Below are 16,972 nucleotides of genomic sequence, written 5' to 3'. Positions count from 1 at the left end.
GGGCAATAGCATCACTGCCCAGATAAGTGACTTCCTACTAAACTATTCCAGGTGGCAGTTTGTTTTGTGCTCATTTATTTTTCTATGAATCATGTTATGAAATTTTAAGTAAACAGACACAAGATAAAACAAAAACTAAGGGCCAGATGTACGATGATTAGGAATAGTGACATCCGAATAGCGATTCCCTGCGAATCGCAATTAGGAAATAGTTATTCCAGGTGTATGAAACTCTTTTGAGTTTCATTAGCAATTCATAGTGGAGTGTAAAAAGACCTACCTCATGAATATTAATGAGGTAGGTACGACCCATTAGGTATCACAGCCATCACAGGGATGATGGCCTGCTGAAGTCAGCAGACCACCATGTCTGAGATAGCTTTTAACTAAAAGCAATCTTTTTTTTTTTTTAGATGCAGTTCGTTTTCCTTAAAGGAAAACAGGATATGTTTAAAAAGGAAACAAATTAAAGTTGAAAGTTTCATTTTTTTAAGCGTAGGCAGTGGTCCGTTGCATTTTAATAAAGGTCATTTGCGACCTCAAAAATGCTTCGTACATGTAGCCCAAAACGATTAGATTGATTGTATATGGCAAGAAGTTTTAATCCTCAGCTCTTCTAAACAGACATTTCATCTGTTCTTGACCACATTATTACCTCTACAGCGTCATCCAGATTGAAGATTTATTGTTGATCTTCGCCAGGGAATACATGAGTTCTTCTGCTAACCTAAGAAATCATACATATTTAGTGGAAAATACTAAACTCTGTACCTTGAAAAGACACGAATAACCAAGGATTGGGCAAACACTGAAAAGTTAAGAAAAAAAGCCAAAAGACACAGAGAACAAAAAAAAATACACATACGGGAAATTGTATAGCACAGTAAAGCAAAGACGAAAGGGGGAGGGGAGGAAAAATTGCGGGACTCGGGTTATAGATATTCTCTCTCATGCACAGGAGGGATAGAGCATTTTAATCAATCAATCAATCAAGGACATTTATAGAGCGCACTACTTACCCGTTGGGTCTCAAGGCGCTAAGGGGGGGGGGGGCGTTACTGCTCAAACAGCCAGGTCTTGAGCTTCTTCCTGAAGGAGAGGTGGTCTTGGGTCAGGCGCAGGTCGGCCTGGAGGGAGTTCCAGGTCTTGGCGGCCAGGTAGGAGAAGGACCTTCCTCCTGTTGTCGCTCTACAGAAGCGTGGGACGGTGGCGAGTGCGCGGCTGGCTGAACGGAGGTGGCGTTTGGGAGCGTAGAAGTTGATGATAAACTGGTGTTATCTCGAACAGTTGGTCAGTGCTGAGCTTTAAAGTAATTTTCAACTTATGCCCCAAGAGGCTATTGGGGCTCGTTATTCTATTAAAGAATTTCTCTCCTTCGACGGAGCAGCAAACTTTGAATTGGATTCTCACAATTAAGTCAGGTTCATCAGTTGACTCCTGTCTTCCCGTATTCTCCAACTGGTCCCGGAAATAATTGCTAAGTTACTAACTCCTATTTTCAATTTAATTATTGAATCTGGCACTTTCCCCAGCATTTGAAAAAAAGCTAAAATAATTCTGCTCATTAAAAAGAAATCTGAAAATCCAAGTAAGGTAAAAAACTATTGCTTAGTTCCTTTACTATCCTTTCCTGTTAAAATTATTTGAATTTGGAGTCAACAGTAGTGATAGAGAAGCACACTATTAGACCAGATTCAACCTAGGCTCAGAAGTGGTGACAGCACGGAGTCAGTTTTGGTGGCAGCCACGGACGATGTCAGGTGTATGGTGGTTGAGAGAGGTTCAGCGGTGCTCATTCCACTTGATCTGTCTGTGGCATTTGATACAGTCAGCCACTCTGTGCTAGTAACACTTCTGGCCCAGTAGGGGATAAAAACACAGCTATAGAGCAGCTGAAATCAATCCATTCCTAAAAGGAAGATCGCAGACAGTACAAAGGGTCCACAACACGACCCACCCTGTTTGTTTTAGTACCACATGGAGGTGGTGTTGTCCATGAACACTTGCACTAGCCTTTCCTGGATGAAGGGTAGAAGGCATCTATGCCAACTGGATCGCTGGGAGCTCCAACATGTTAATGTGAAGTCCTGACTCCTCTGGAGACCAGAGTCCTCTGATCTTCACTTCTCCCAGATGGCCATCCCATCCCAGATGTAACACATCTGTCACTAAAGCCAGACTTGGCTAAGGAAGAAGAGAGGGAGGTCTGCCGCTGACCCAATCACAGTTCGTAAGCCAACACTGCAGGTCCTTTACAGTTCCCAGCAAGATCCTAGAGAGATTCCCCTGATGCTGCGCCCACTGGAACTGCAGAGCAAGAATATACCAACAGGCGTGTGTGACCAGAAGGATGCAGGAGGCCATGAGGCCCAGCAGCCTCAGAGTCAGCCTCATCAAAATCCAGGATAGAGGTAAAACATTGGTATCATAGCCTGAATATACTGAACTCACCGATCAGGAGGATAGGCCTGAAACGACATCGTGGCCAGAACAGTTCAGAGGAAAGGGAGCGTCTAAGACTGAGTCAGGAGTGACTTCGGCACCTTAATAGTGAACCCCAAAAAATACAAGAGGTCCGCGGGAGACAACAGCCCGCCTTCAACAGCTAGTAAAGATAGGGAAAGACAGGCACCCCTAACTGACGCAGATAAGCTGCAAGCACAGCCACCATCTTGGAAAACACCTGAGAGGTGCTGGTGAGGACAAAGGGGAGCACAGCGAACTGAAAGTGCTTGTTGCCCACCGTGAACCACAGGTAATGCCTGTGGGCAGGCAGGATGGGAATGTGGAAATATGTGTTCTGCAAGTCCTGGGCTTCCATTCAGTTCACAGGTCCAGGGCTGACAATACCTGAGCAAGAGTAAGCTTTTTGAACTTCTCCCTCTTAATGAAAAAATTGAGAGTGTGCAAGTTGAGTATATGAAGAAGGCCTCCATCCTTCTTGAGCACCAGAAAGTAGCGAGAAGAGCAACCACAACCTACTTCTGGTATGGGCACTCTCTCTATGACTCCTTTGGCCAAAAGTGTTGTCACTTCCTGGTGGAAAAGAGATAGGTGATCACTCGTTAGCCTGCCGTACGTAGGTAGCAAGGAGGGAGTAGTAGTCTCGAAGGGGCGAGAGTAGCCCTCCTGACAATCTGCAGAACCCACCTGTCTGATGTTACGGACTGCCAGTGGGGCAGGTGATGATGATTCCGGTCGCCCACCTGGTGCCCATGATGATAAACGGGCAGCTTAGGAGGGTTTGGAGGCTGCGGCTGCAGCAGAGGGGGTTGGAGGGGATAGGGCGGTTTATTGACTCAACTGCTAGTTTCTCTTGCTGCCTATAATCCTCAAATCCAAAAAGGATAATTCTGTCTGTCGACTTCAGAAAGAGATCTTTCTTATTTGGCCATTCAATAAAATTATCCAGTTGAGCCTTATTGCCTTTAAAAATTATCAATATGTCATCAATAAACAGTCAGAAAAGTTATATTGACGTCTTCTACGGATTATCTTCTTAGTAGATATATTTTGTCTCAAATATGTGCATGTACCGGCATGAAAGACCAGGCAGAAAAGATGCTTCCCGTAGAAGTGCCCTGGATTACGTGGTATAGTTTTCGTTCAAACTGAAAACAAATATTTTAGGTCAATTGTTGCACTGGAAATGATTGGGAGCTGCATGTTCCCTGAGAAGTTTCTCAATTACTAAGTGGCATGCCGGTATAAAGTGCCTAACATGGTCAACAAATCAATTGAGCTATTCAATTCTATACATTTCAAGATGTTCAGTATGTCCTTAGTATCTTCTACAAAGATGTTTTTTTTCTCAAGATATGGTCTTAAGAAGAAGTCACAAATAATGTAGTAGTAAGAGATCTTGGGTTCATTTTTATCAGGAAATATGCCTCAAGTTTAGTGATCCAACCAGCACATTCAGCCTCAAAAATCATTGCTTTTATTCTATTCAGAGGGTTGCTTGTACAATCTTTGCCCAATATATTTGCTCTGAAGGCGCGGGCGGCACAGCTCCAACTCAGTCGAACAGCCAGGTCTTGAGGTCCTTCCTGAATGTGTGCAGGGTCGGGGAGCATCTGATGTTCACTAGGAGCTTGTTCCAGGTCTTGGCAGCGATGTTGGAGAAGGCTCTCCCTCCTGCTCTGTTTCTGCGGATAAAAGAGACCTCTGCCAGGGCAAGGTTGGCGGAGCGGAGGTTCCTCTTGGGTACATGGAAGGAGACTTTCTCGTTGAGGTACTTGGGTCCGATGTTGTTGAGCGATTTGTAGGCGTTGGTGAGGAGTTTGAAAGTGACCCTCTTCTCGACGGAGAGTCAGTGGAGGTCTCGTAGGTGTTGGGTCATGTGTTCGTGCCGTTGTGTCCGGAGGACTAGTCTGGCTGCGGTGTTCTGGATGGTTTGAAGTTTGTGTGGAAGAATTCTGTTGATTCCGGCGTATACAGCGCTGCCGTAGTCCAGTCTGCTGGTTATGAGCGCATGGGTGACGATCCTTCTGCAGTCAGGGGAGATACATTTGAAGGTCTTGCGGACAATGCGCAGGCAGTTGAAACTGGTGGAAGCGACGGCGTTTGTCTGACGGTTCATTGAGAGAGATGAGTCTGGGATGATGCTGAGGTTACGTGCGTGGTCTGTAGGGGTGGGTGGAATTCCGAAGGCGCAGGGCCACCAGGCATTGTCCCAGGTGGAGGTGCAGGGTCCGAGGAGGAGTACCTCGGTTTTCTCTGAGTTGAGCTTCAAGCCGCTGTCTTTCATCTAGGCTGCGATATCCTTCATTCCTTCATGGAAGCAGAGCCTAGTGTCTTTGGGGTTCTTCGTGAGTGAGAAGATGAGCTCGGTGTCATTGTAGTATGAGACTATGCTGAGCCCATGTAGATGTTGAAAAGCGTAGGGCTGAGCGATGATCCTTGGGGTACTCCGCAGTTGATATTGGTGGGCTTGGAGAGGAAGGGAGGGAGTCTAATCTCTGTTCCTTCCTCTTCCTAAGAAGGGCTGTTATTTGCGGGTGATGCATTCATAGTTTGGAACTTGTCAAAAATATTTGCCCAGTACATGAATGAAGAAAAAACGAGGCCCATCTGCGGATGGAAGACTTTTGGAGGATAGCCAGTTTTCTCGTTTCCACAAGTCCTTTCATCGGAGCTCAAGGACCACTTAAATTAGCGTGGTATTTTCGTTTGTGTGCCTGGTTGTACTCTTCGTTGACCTTGCTGGAAATAGTGCTCCTTTGTTACATAGGGACAGACTTTTTTGTGACAGAATGTATTTATATCCTTCTATAATTTAGTAACATTTTTGTTTAGAAGGAAAAGAACCCTCTCGCTCCCCCTTTTGGTACACACAGACGCAGCTCCTGCCCTGCGTCTTATGGGAGAAGCAGCATTGGTAGTAATGTTCTGGTAGATTCCAGCTTCTGGGCAACACCACCATGTAGTTCACATTAGTCCACTGAATGTCTTCTGTGAGTGGCACCAAGCAGTGTTGAAATACATCTCCTGGCCTAGTGATTGTGGCTAACCTCAACATACAAAGCACACCTAACTGCAGACTTGAGCAGTGTTGACAGTGGGCTTGTTCTTAGAGTGCCCATAGGGTGAAGTACTAACATGCTACATCTGTCAAGGTTCTCTATTGTACATTCCATCAGTATTACCATAAGTTAATTTAGCAGAAAGCATGGGTAGTTGATGCTCTGTGTTTCATCTAGTTATCTATTTTATGATATATGAATGTCACTCAAGCATTCTAGAGAAGAATTTAGCAACATTATCCGCTTTATAGACTAAGCTGAATAATTCAAAAGCAATTCAGCAACTGTAGAGCAGAAGTTAGTAATCACTGTAAGGATTTCTGGTGCTGGGGCACTTATCAACAAACAGTACAGGAACATTAGCAGCAATGTCAGTAGATCTGCTTTTGCTATACTTATGTATGATCGGCACTCAATAGCAGAGCTGCTATTCTATGGGTATACGTACGATAAGCCCCATATTGGCAACAGCCCAATGGGAAAAATCTAGGAGATTCATGGGATGTTTGCAAATGGTCACACTGCAGTGCTCAATTGGAAACAATGACCATAAATAATAAACATCAGCTCATCCATTTAAAGTTCTTTCAGAGATTATATTACACTTCTGTCAAGTTACACAAACTCCATAGCTCAAGGTCACGTGAATGTCCCTGCTGTCATCAGCCCCAGGTGGATTTCTTCCACCTCGAGTGGACTTGTGGTGACTGGCATTGCAACATACTAGAGTGAGATTCTAGAAGTGCAGGCTCCAGTGGTGTGGGGATGATCACCAATGCACCAGAAGCACGAGGCAAGGTTACTTAGCCAGGATACCAAAACCCACACAATTTTATTTCTTTATTTGTTAAGCTTATAAGGCGCACAGCTACCCAACAAGGGTTTCCCCTAGTGACTAGTGGTGGGACTTTTAATGCGGGCAAGAGGGAACTTGCCCTTCACTGGCTGGGGAGGAGACACTGGATGGCTTAGGAGTGCTAACATCTCTAATCTTAATGCCGGCCTCTGCAGCCAAATAGAGCTAGGCCCATGGACATATGGACACATTTAAAAACATACCAGGCACAATCGCTAGATGACACTTCTTACACTCGATCCTCATCACCCCTGGAAACTCCGGCCACCTTACTGACCCACCTATGCTGGTGTATCTGGATTATCACTGTTGTGTGTCGGAAGGTGACTAGGTCATATTTTGGGTTCAGGCCCCATTCCTGTGTTAACTACATAACTGGTTTCATGCTAGTGTGTCTATAACTGCAGAACTGATTGGTAACTGGGCTGCTATTGTTATATTGTAGGTTATATGAGAATAATACAAACGTTAAAGAAAGCTGAGAGACGGTAGCCAGCAATAGTAAGTGTTTTTTTGTGTGTCCCCGTTCACCACCTCCGTTCCCTGCCAGCCGCCACTGACAAATTGCTACTTACGGTTTTGGATCCATGCTGGAGAGTAATTTCATGAGAGTCAGGAATTCTCTTGACAGGATCCTGCAAAAACCGCCATGAATAATTAGAAGAGACAACACCAGTTAAAAACACAATACAACACATTTATATCCCAGCCAAATCCCCGCATGGCTAATATAAATACTATACAAATATTGAACCGCTAAAAATCTCTGCTATATTCTTTTTTTGTTTCCAGTTATACAAAATAATACAGCTTTGGTGGTCAATGTTCCATACTGAGCATGGTTAAGAGCTACACTTACAGCTTAATATGCAGAAGTAAGGACTACCCTAGGTCCTTTCACCAATGTGCCCTGTTTAAGCACACTTTGACATTCATTATGCCCTTTGGGCCACATGAAATTAATTCACAGGTACCACATGCCTACAACAGCATCTCAACGTCAATCAACGACGGGAGGACTCCAGTCTCTGCATCCACCCGCTACTGCATACTTACTTCTACGGAGGACACGATTGCGGAAGCGCCCCTGCAACCTGGCCATCTCCATTCACATTTTAACTAGTATTAAGGCAAAACTCAGGAACTTAAGATTCATGTTGTTGTTTTTTAGTTCTCGGGATACACTTAAATTACTGACTTATTAGTTTCCTCCAGCCCAAATCTAGCTGTGGTTGCAGTTAGTGCCTCATCACCTTATACAATGACTTCTAGACACCATCAGCCCATGTGACAGATGTTCACACTTGGATATGCAGAATTCTAGCAGCATTCACCTTCACTCCCCTTACACAAAGTAGTTTAAGTGCACAAGCTTGAACAATGCATTAGAGGGCACTTTCTTTTAACATGAACATTCGCCTTAGCCCATTTCGGTCAGATTTCTACCTCAGTTTTCCCCAGCTTTGACCTGAGTGCTCTTTATATCTGCCCTTAAGGGCCTTTATTGTGAGAGAATTGGTGTATTCACGGTTGCTTGATCCATCTAGGCTTTTAAGGAAAGGTTCCCGTTTGCTTTTGTCCTGTACTGTGGCATTAGCCCCTCGGCATACCCAAATGCTTCTGCACATCTGCAAAGGTCATGAAACTCACAGATGTCATACATGGGCCTCGAATGCATACATCTTCCATTCCCCTACAATCTTTCCACCGTGATACATGTATGTCCCAGGAGGCTTCTCCTCCAATAAGGAGAATGCACAGTGAGTTTCCAAATCACCCTTTTTAAAATCGCTAGAGAAGTCAGACATAGCATCCCCACTAACTCCCTAAAGAAGAACTCCCTTGAGTCTCCTGAAAAGCAATTACCTTTTAGTGAAATGCTGTCACTTCTCAGTCACTCAAAGAACCACGTTAGAAGCAAATTGTAGCTACACTGCCTTATATTAGTACTTACAGCCTAGCAGTCTCAAACCGCCACCTTCATACTGTCGCGTGAGTTATCATTTTCCAATATATATTTCAGTGTCGACCTCATTGGTAGTTTACCCATTTCCGGGAAAAAATATCTCAGAAGGATAAAAGATCCTCTGAAACGTGTACATGCATCAGGAGAGCTCTAAGCTGTTTAATGGAGCTAGTCATCCCATAACTGACACTTGCATTGCCAGAGTGGGCCAGAATTCAACAGATATTTTCAATCTCTGTAGGGCTTTCCCTTCCTTGTTTGAACGGATCCTCCACCGCTACAAGGCTCTGAAATAAGACCGGAAAATTAACATTAAAAGTCCAACGGTAATGGGAAAATAATAGTCCGGAATCCATCTCAGATGTTTTGTTACATGACATTTTTAGAGCGTCCACACACCAGAGGTTTCTTGGCGGTGGAAAACAAGAAATTAGAAGTGAGGCCTGGAAGCAAACCTCAGCATAAATAGCAGGCCTGCTTAAAAAAGCCATGCCTTTAGATCTTTCTTGATTGTGATAACGTGTGATGGTAAAAAGAGGACGAGAATTCCAGGTCAAAGGGGTCTGAACAGTGGACCCTGGGCCCCCCATACGTTTCTTGCTGTATTTTGGAATGACCAAAAGCTCCAATGAAGGGGAATGTAGGGCACGTGCAGCAGTGTAAAGTCTGATCTTGTTTTTGATGAATTGTGGGTCCTCCCCCAGGACTGCATTTAAAGACAATACAGCACATTTTGAACCAATGTAGATCCTGTAGACGGGTGAAATGTGACATCTTCTAGGCAGTTGAGGCCTGGTTCTGAATCTTTTGAGGTCTATACAGTTGGGACTTGGGGTAAGCCAGCAGATAATGCATTGGCACAGTCAAGCCGAGAAAAAACACAAGGCCATTATCCCTCGCATTAGCGGGGCTTGTGTAAGGAAACTAGAGATCGTTCTAATCTTCCCAAGGATTGCGTGGCTAGCTGAGACTACTGACCCTATTTGAGATTTCATGGACAGATCACTGTCAATTATGATAAATAAAAGTTTTGCTCGTCTTTTAGGAATTTGGGCCGCACCTGTAACTTGGGGCCAGTAATGAAGATTTCAAAGATCAATTTCGTTGTTCAAAATCACAATTACCATTTTCTCTGTATTCAATTTCAGATAGTTCCTGCCCATCAAGTTCCAAGTAAAGGGTATAACAGTCTGGAAGGTTTCCTGGGGGCAGAGGAACCAACAAGTATCTGCATAGTTATAAATACTACAATGCATTTCTGTTAGTTCTTTCATTAGCGGTCTGATGTAAATATTAAATTGGCAGGTAGAGGGGAGATCCCTGGGACACCCCCAACTCTGTCCAATGGGCTGGAATCTGTTATGGGCCCAGGTGACCAGATTAAGCACGATCTTTCAAAAAGGACTTGACCCATTCCAGGGCCAGGCCACTTATACCGGCAGTCTCCACATAGTTCATCAAAACATCATGGTCTACTGAGTCAAAGGCTGTCAATAGGTCCAGCAGGAACAAGGCAGAGCTACAATTGAAGGTGCCACACTCTTAGAGTTGCATAACTCAGAAACTATTTTAAAAATATCTTTCTGTTTATAAACAGATAGCATTAATTTGTTAGTAAAAAACCTGGTCTTAGTAACATGTAATAAGCCTTTGTATTTTTTCATTTCTTTTTTAAATAAGTCTCGATTTACATGGAGCATAATTTCTACACTATTTCCATTCCGTTTGGCGAAGTTTAGGTTCAGCGGCTTTTAGTTAATCCGCGAACTAATTAGAAGAATTGTCATGATAAGTCCATTCTGATCCTGTCACAGGAGCATGTGCATCACTGGCTGCTAATAGCCCCCATTTAATTTTCTGTTCCATGAAGTGATCATCATCACCAATAAGTGGGAAGGAATCAGATAAGGTATATTATGGTTGACAAATGCCATCTACGGAAACTTTTATACAATATAGGGCTACTGTTTTTCTGCTGTGAAAGGGGAGTTTGAGCTTGCTCATTTGATGGTCATACCAGATGCAGGGCGAAATATCAAGTTCAGCCAGTCAAACATTAATTGTCGAGACCTGATCAAGAATATGACCTTTGATATGACAATAAGTTGTAATATTTTGTGTTAATTTATTCATTTATTTATTTAGGGTTTTATAGAGCGCGAACCAGACCCGTGAGGGTATCAGAGCGCTTTACAGGATTGACAAGTGGTATACAAAAGACATGGGAGTGGTGAATACATTTGGGATAACAACAAAAAAGATAGTTACATATACAGGAGACAGGCGATCTCAAAAACCCGGATGGGGAGTCCATAGGTGCCAGGTAGGTACCAAGTCAAGGAACCATGGAGAGGCCGTGGTAGGAGGTAGAACAGAGTCACTGAAGTGAATCCATTGCAGGCTTTAGGCGAGGAATTTACCCATTAGGAAGGTTTTGGCCTCCTTTTTAAAGCAAGCCAGCGACGGAAGTCTAATGGCGGGCGGGAAAGAGTTCCATATTCTTGGAGCGGCTCCAGAGAAAGCCTGATTGTAAGTTTTTTTTTACGCGAGCATGCTGGTTGGAGCAGGAGGTTACTGGCGGACCGGGAGTTTCTGGCTCCTCTGGATACCAGAAGTTTCTGGGCGAGAAATGCAGGGGAATTAGCGTATAAGGCCTTGTGAGTGATGCACGGCAGCTTTAGGTGGATTCTGGCTTCGAGAAGAAGCCAGTTAAGAGCTTTTAGGTGTAGAGAGATGCGGTCAAACTTCTTAGAGCCAGTTAGGAGTCTGGCTGACGCGTTGAGGCAGGCTTTCAAAGGGGCCAAAGAGATCTTGGGAAGACCTGCGAGGGTTGAGCATCCATATTCTTGTCTTGAGATGACTAGTGCCTGGATTGCCATTTTCCGGTCAGGGGTGTCAAGGAAAGGTTTTAGGGTTCTTAGATAGTTTAGGTGAAATCTGGCTATTTTGGCCATTGAGTTGATATGGCCACACATGTTCAAGTTGCAGTTGAGGGTTATTCTGGGGGATTTGGCAGAGTCTACTAAGTTAGGAGTGCAGTTTAAAGCTGTGATAGTCTTAATCCATTCCTGAGTGTCCGGGCTGGTTTTGGATGGGGAGATTAGAAGAAATTCTGGGCCAGATGTAGATGGCGAAATAACGAGCGGTAACACAGAAATTTGTAGAATTTCGGCGTTACCGACCGGTATTTGGCTGAGTGCAATGTTGGTGAGTTGAAACCTACTTGCAAAATAAGGAATTGCAAAATAGCGATTCCTTATTTTGCTCTTGCATTTAAGGAATCGGAAATACCGATTCCTTAAATGCAATGTACGTAGCAATAAAAATAGTGCACTTCAGCCTTAAGGAGTCGCTAATTACCCCCAACTTCAAGTTGGTGGTAAGTAGCGATTTCCTTTAAAAAAAAGCACTGTTTTGCTTTTTTAAATGTGCCATGTGGCACAAATCCATGCTCTTAGGGCATGTATGTGCGCCACATATGCACACATGCACATTTCAGGGGTGCAACAGGGTGTCCTTTGGACACCCTAGCAGCCTTGAAATAGTTCCCGCTATTAGCGATTCAGTAATACCGAATCTCAAATAGTGAATATCTTCCCATTCATTCCTATGGGCCTCCTAGCCCATAGGAATGAATGGCTAGGTATTCTTTAATAACAAATCTCAATTACCGATTCGTTATTAAGGAATTGCTAATATTTTAGCGATTCCTACCTACATTCAATTTAGCGAGTCCTTAATTGCGATTCGGTAAAAATCGCTATTAAGGACTCGCTAAATTGAAGTTACCTATATCTGGCCCTCTGTTTTTTTGCGTTGCGTTTAAGCTGATTGGAGGAAAGCCAATGGACAGTCAACTTCAAGGCCTCATTCAGGGAGATAATGTCTGCAAGAGATGAGATTTTGATATAGATCTGGGTGTCGTCGGTGTACATATGGTAGGCAATGTTGGCTGTGCGTAGTACTTCTGTGAGCGGTTCAAGGTAAAGATTGAAGAGGGTAGGGGACAAGGTTGATCCTTGGGGGACTCCAACCGTGATCGAGGTGGAGGCAGATATGCTACCCTTAACTAGGACTCTCTGCAAGCGATTCTGGAGGAAGGATCTAAACCATTCAGTAACGGCGCCATTCAGTCCCATCCTGATATTGAGACGTTCAAGGAGTTTTTCATGGTTGACCGTATCGAAGGCAGAGGAAAGGTCTAGGATGAATAGGAGACAGGTTTTGCCTTGGTCAAGGGCTTGGAGGGCATCATCCACGAGGTGGAGGAAGGTGGTTTCAGTGCTGTATCCAGGCCTGAACCCGGATTGGAAGTCGTCTAGCAAGTGAAAGTTAGTGATGTGTTGGCTCAACTGTTGTTACACACATTTCTCCAGGACTTTAGCTAGGAGAGGGATATTGGATATGTAGGCCTGTAGTTGTCGGGGGAGGCAGGGTCCAACGTAGGTTTTTTTAAGATGGGGACGACTTGTCCGGCTTTGAGAGACAGGTATCGATCCCTGTTGGAGGGATGAGTTGATGTTTGCAGTCCAAGACGGGATGATAGCCTGAGAGGCGGCGGCTAGGCAATTGGAGGGGAGAGGATCCTTAAAGTGATTGTTCGAGTTCAGGGAGGATAGAATTTTTGAGATCGCCTGTCCGTCATATATTTTGAAGCTGGACCAGTGTGCTTGGTTTTTGGGTGGGGTCTGGGCAGGTAGCACGGAAGGAGGAGGCCGAGCCTCGGGGGTTTGGGAGTGAGTGGCAGAACCGTGTTCATATTCTAGGGCAGGGATTTTGTTACCGAAGGAGGAGAATTCCTCACCTGAGACTAGGGATTTAGGGGTTTCTTTTGAGGTTTTTGACAGTTTATTAGATTGGTGTTTGACCAATTCGAGTAGCTTGCGAGGTCTGTTCTTGGCGTTGTCCAGTTCTGTTCTGAAAAATTCTTTTTTTGAATTGAGGATTTTCCTATTGTAGGCATTTCTTGCCTGGCGGAGAAGTTTTAGATGGGCTGCTGATGGGTGCTGTTTCCAGTTTTGTTCTGTCTGTCGGAGGGATCTCCTCTCATTGTTGAGAGATCCGTTGAACCAGGGGTTTCTGTCTTTGAATTGAGTTCTTTTTCATTTCAGCGGTGCAAGGTCATCAAGAATGTTGGATATAGTCTTGGAATAGTGTTCAGTGAGGTTGTTGACCGAATTGATCTTAGGGGTAGGGTGGAGGTCAGTCTCATAGCGAGCAGCCAGATTCCCAAGATCAAGGTTCTTGGTGTCTCTAACCCACCGTTTGGGAATCATGGGTTGTGGAGCCCATGTATTGTGGGTGCCAGGTAGGAGGAAGGTGATAGCATGGTGGTCAGAACAATCGCATGGGTCTATAGAGATAAGCTTAACCGCTGATTCCTTGGCGATGATCCAGTCAAGGGTGGCGCCTTTCGAGTGAATAAGGAGAGTGCACGCTTGGGTGAGAGCTTGGTCAGCCAGGAAGTCTCTAATGCCACTGATCTGCGGGTCCTTGGGGTTCTTGAAGTCACAGAGGAAGATGTCCTTAGCGTTGGGGGAGACCTTGGCTGTGATGATTTCCATGAGGTGGTCAGTGAAAGCGTCATTTTTGCCTGGGGGGTGGTAAAAGATGTGCAGTTTGCACAGTTGAGTGGTGTTGCTGGCCATGGAAAGTGCAAGGTATTTGCAAGAGTCTGTGGGATCGGCCAGAAGTTCAGTAACCCGAAGGTTAGATCGGTAGATGCAGGCAATGCCTCCACCCTTTTTCTTAGTCTGCCTGACCAGCCTCACGATCTTGTAGTTGGGTGGAACTTAAGAGATCCAGGCAGGGCGATGAGGATTCATTGACCCAAGATTCGGTCAAGATCGCTAAGCCCAATTTTTGGCTCAGGTTGAGGTCAGCGACATCACCGGCATGTTTTACTGCTGAATGGCAGTTATTTACTTATCTATTTATTTTAGAGGTTTTATATAGCGCTGGCTGGACCCAGAGGTATCAAAGCCCTTTACATAGGAAGAAGGTGGTCACGATATAAAACAAAACAAAAATAAAACAGTCAATAGCATATAAAGTCAACAGATTAGGAACAGCTTGAGTAAACAAAAAATAAAATACGCTGGTGCAGAGGGCGGGTGCTATAAACCGGGAGTTGAGAGATCAGATTTTGTACGGTGTTATGGGAAAGGGAAGAAGGACAACAAGGTGTAGGCGGATAGATTGAAGATAGGGAGGAAACAAGGGGAAGGAAATTAGGTAGGAGGAGTGGTGGTGGGCGAGGATGGGAGAAGTGGGAATGGGGAGGGGAGCTGAACCAGTAGAGAGTAATGGGAAGGAGGGGAAGGGGAAAGGTTGGAAAAAACGGGAGGACCGGAGAAGTGAAAGGGGCGAGTTCAGGGCGCTGGTAGGGATCCTCAGTATTTATTAAGGAGGTGTATTTTGAGTTCTTTTATGAAGCTGGAGTAGGAAGGGTTGCATCGCAGGTCTTTAGGGAGAACATTCCAGATGTTTGGGGAATTGCCGGAAAAGGAGCGGGACTGAGTAGATTTCTTTTTTAGCAGGGGCGGGACCAGGAGGAGAGCGTTGGTGCTTCTCATGGGTCGTGTGCTGCCAGCTTTGCTGATTTTATTGGCCAGATAAGGTGGAGTATTTTGATGGAGGACTTTGTGTGTAATGCAAGCAGTTTTGTAGGCGGATCTGCCTTCAATGGGGAGCCATCTAAGGGTTTTGAGGGCAGGGGAGATATGGTCAAAATGCTTGCAGTCTGTGATGAGCCTGGCTGCAAGTTTGAGCACAGATTTGAGCGGGGTAAGGTGGACCTTGGGGATTCCGGTGAGGATGGTGTTTCCGTAATCAATACGTGACAGGACAAGAGATTGGACGAAGAGTTTAAAGTCATCAGTAGGGATGAAGGGCTTAATTTTCTTAATATGACAGAGCGTGAGGCGGGCTGCTTGAGCCGAGTTTTTGATGTGAACATTGAGAGATAGGTTATTATCGATGGAGATACCCAGGGATTTTATGGAGTTGGATAAGGATAGGGGGCAGTTGAGGTCGGAGATCCAAGTTTGGATGGGGAGATGGGTATTTTTAGGGCGTAAGAGGATGATTTCAGTTTTTTGGGGGTTAAGTTTGAGATGATTTAATTGGAAACAGGATTAAATCTTAGTAAGGGTGTTGTTTAGGTGTAAGATATCGGCATGGGTTTTGAGCTTGTGGTAGAGTTGGTTATCCTCGGCATAAAGGTGGTAGTTGATACCAGCTTGTTTTAGAAAGAGAGTGAGAGGTTTCATGAAGAGATTGAAGAGAAAGGGAGAGAGAATAGAGCCATGGGGGACTCCTGGGGAGACCGGAGTGGGGTTAGATAAGCAGTTGTGCATTTTGATTTGCTGAGATCGGTGTTGGAGGTATGACACGAACCATTGATGTGATGTACCATTGAGGCCGAATCCATCTCTGAGAACATTAAGTAGGCCAGAGTGGTTGACTTTATCGAACGCGGCAAAGAGATCAAGGAGGATCAGTAGGCACGTCTCACCATTGTCGAGGGAGTGGTGAATGTCATCGACAATGTTAAGCGTGGCCGTTTTAGTGCTGCAACCTTTCCTGAAACCTGATTGTAGAGGGTCTAGTAGGTTGTAACTTTCACCGTGATTATCTAGTTGGAGCAGGACACATTTTTCAAGGGCTTTGGAGAGAAGGAGGTTAGAGACGATGCTCTGGCAGCGGTTAATCTGGCACTCCCTTCTGAGTATACCATCTACACCCTTAATCGTAACTCTAGAGGTGGTGGCATTGCGGCCGCTGTTAAATCTCATTACCCGTGTAACTGGAAGACCATAGATATAGCTGGCTGCGAAAGCGCCCATTTTTCCGTCTCGGTTAGCCACCATTTTACCTTTTCTGGCCTGCTCATTTACCTGCCCCCGGGTCCGGATGCTGCTTTCAGGACTGATCTTCCTGATGAAGTTAGCTCTCTGGCCCTTAAAGCTGCTAACTTCAGCATTGTCGGTGATCTAAATATACACTTTGACTCTCCTTGCCCTCCGGCGGCCAGCAGCACTCTTGCCGATCTGGAGGCTCTTCAGTTATTTCAATTAGTTGAACATCCCACACATGTTGGTGGTCATATTTTGGACCCCTTCTTCACCAACCTGACAATGGTTAAGGTTATGTCTCCGAGGCCTATGGCCTGGATTGACCACCACTTAATTGAATTGCCTCTTACGCTGAATGATCCATCCTTCAAAGCCTCTACTCCTACTATTCTCAGACGCCCTTGGAAAAAATTGAAATTGGACGACCTCCATCAGCTTCTCGATGCGCTTCCTTTGGGCCCTTTCACTGATGTGGAGTCCGGCTATGATCTTTATTGCAACTGGCTGACTAAAGCCTTGGATAGGCTGACTCCTATCGCTGAGAGCAAACAGCTTCAGCTCCTAAAAAAATCTTGCAAACAAGCTGAAAGAGCCTGGCGTAAATCATATAAACCTGATAGAAAAATCCAGTACCTTGCTGCTATCAAAACATATCATAGAGCGATCTGTAGGGCTCGTGCTGCCTACTTTTCTCGTGAGTTTAGTACCAGTACCAACCCAACCAAACTTATTTTCAAGGTGCTCAAGGACCTTACTACTAGCAGAGCAT

At 44.9% G+C, this 16,972-nt stretch overlaps 1 protein-coding gene across 1 annotated transcript in view; it reads right to left on the bottom strand.

The window, feature by feature from the left end:
- The window catches only part of WDR70 (WD repeat domain 70), a 1,742,574-nt gene that overhangs the window by 1,415,240 nt on the left and 310,362 nt on the right, over positions 1-16,972 (bottom strand). Inside the window, exon 5 of the mRNA XM_086960548.1 lies at positions 6,957-7,016. Within this exon, the coding sequence (XP_086816674.1) occupies positions 6,957-7,016 (60 nt within the window). The remainder of the gene's footprint in view (positions 1-6,956; positions 7,017-16,972) is intronic.

This window comes from Lissotriton vulgaris, chromosome 3_1 (assembly GCF_964263255.1).
Source record: "Lissotriton vulgaris chromosome 3_1, aLisVul1.2, whole genome shotgun sequence".
NCBI classification, from domain to species: Eukaryota; Metazoa; Chordata; class Amphibia; order Caudata; family Salamandridae; genus Lissotriton; species Lissotriton vulgaris.
Note: the sequence above shows the minus strand (reverse complement) of the source record. Positions and strands in the feature narration are given on the sequence as shown.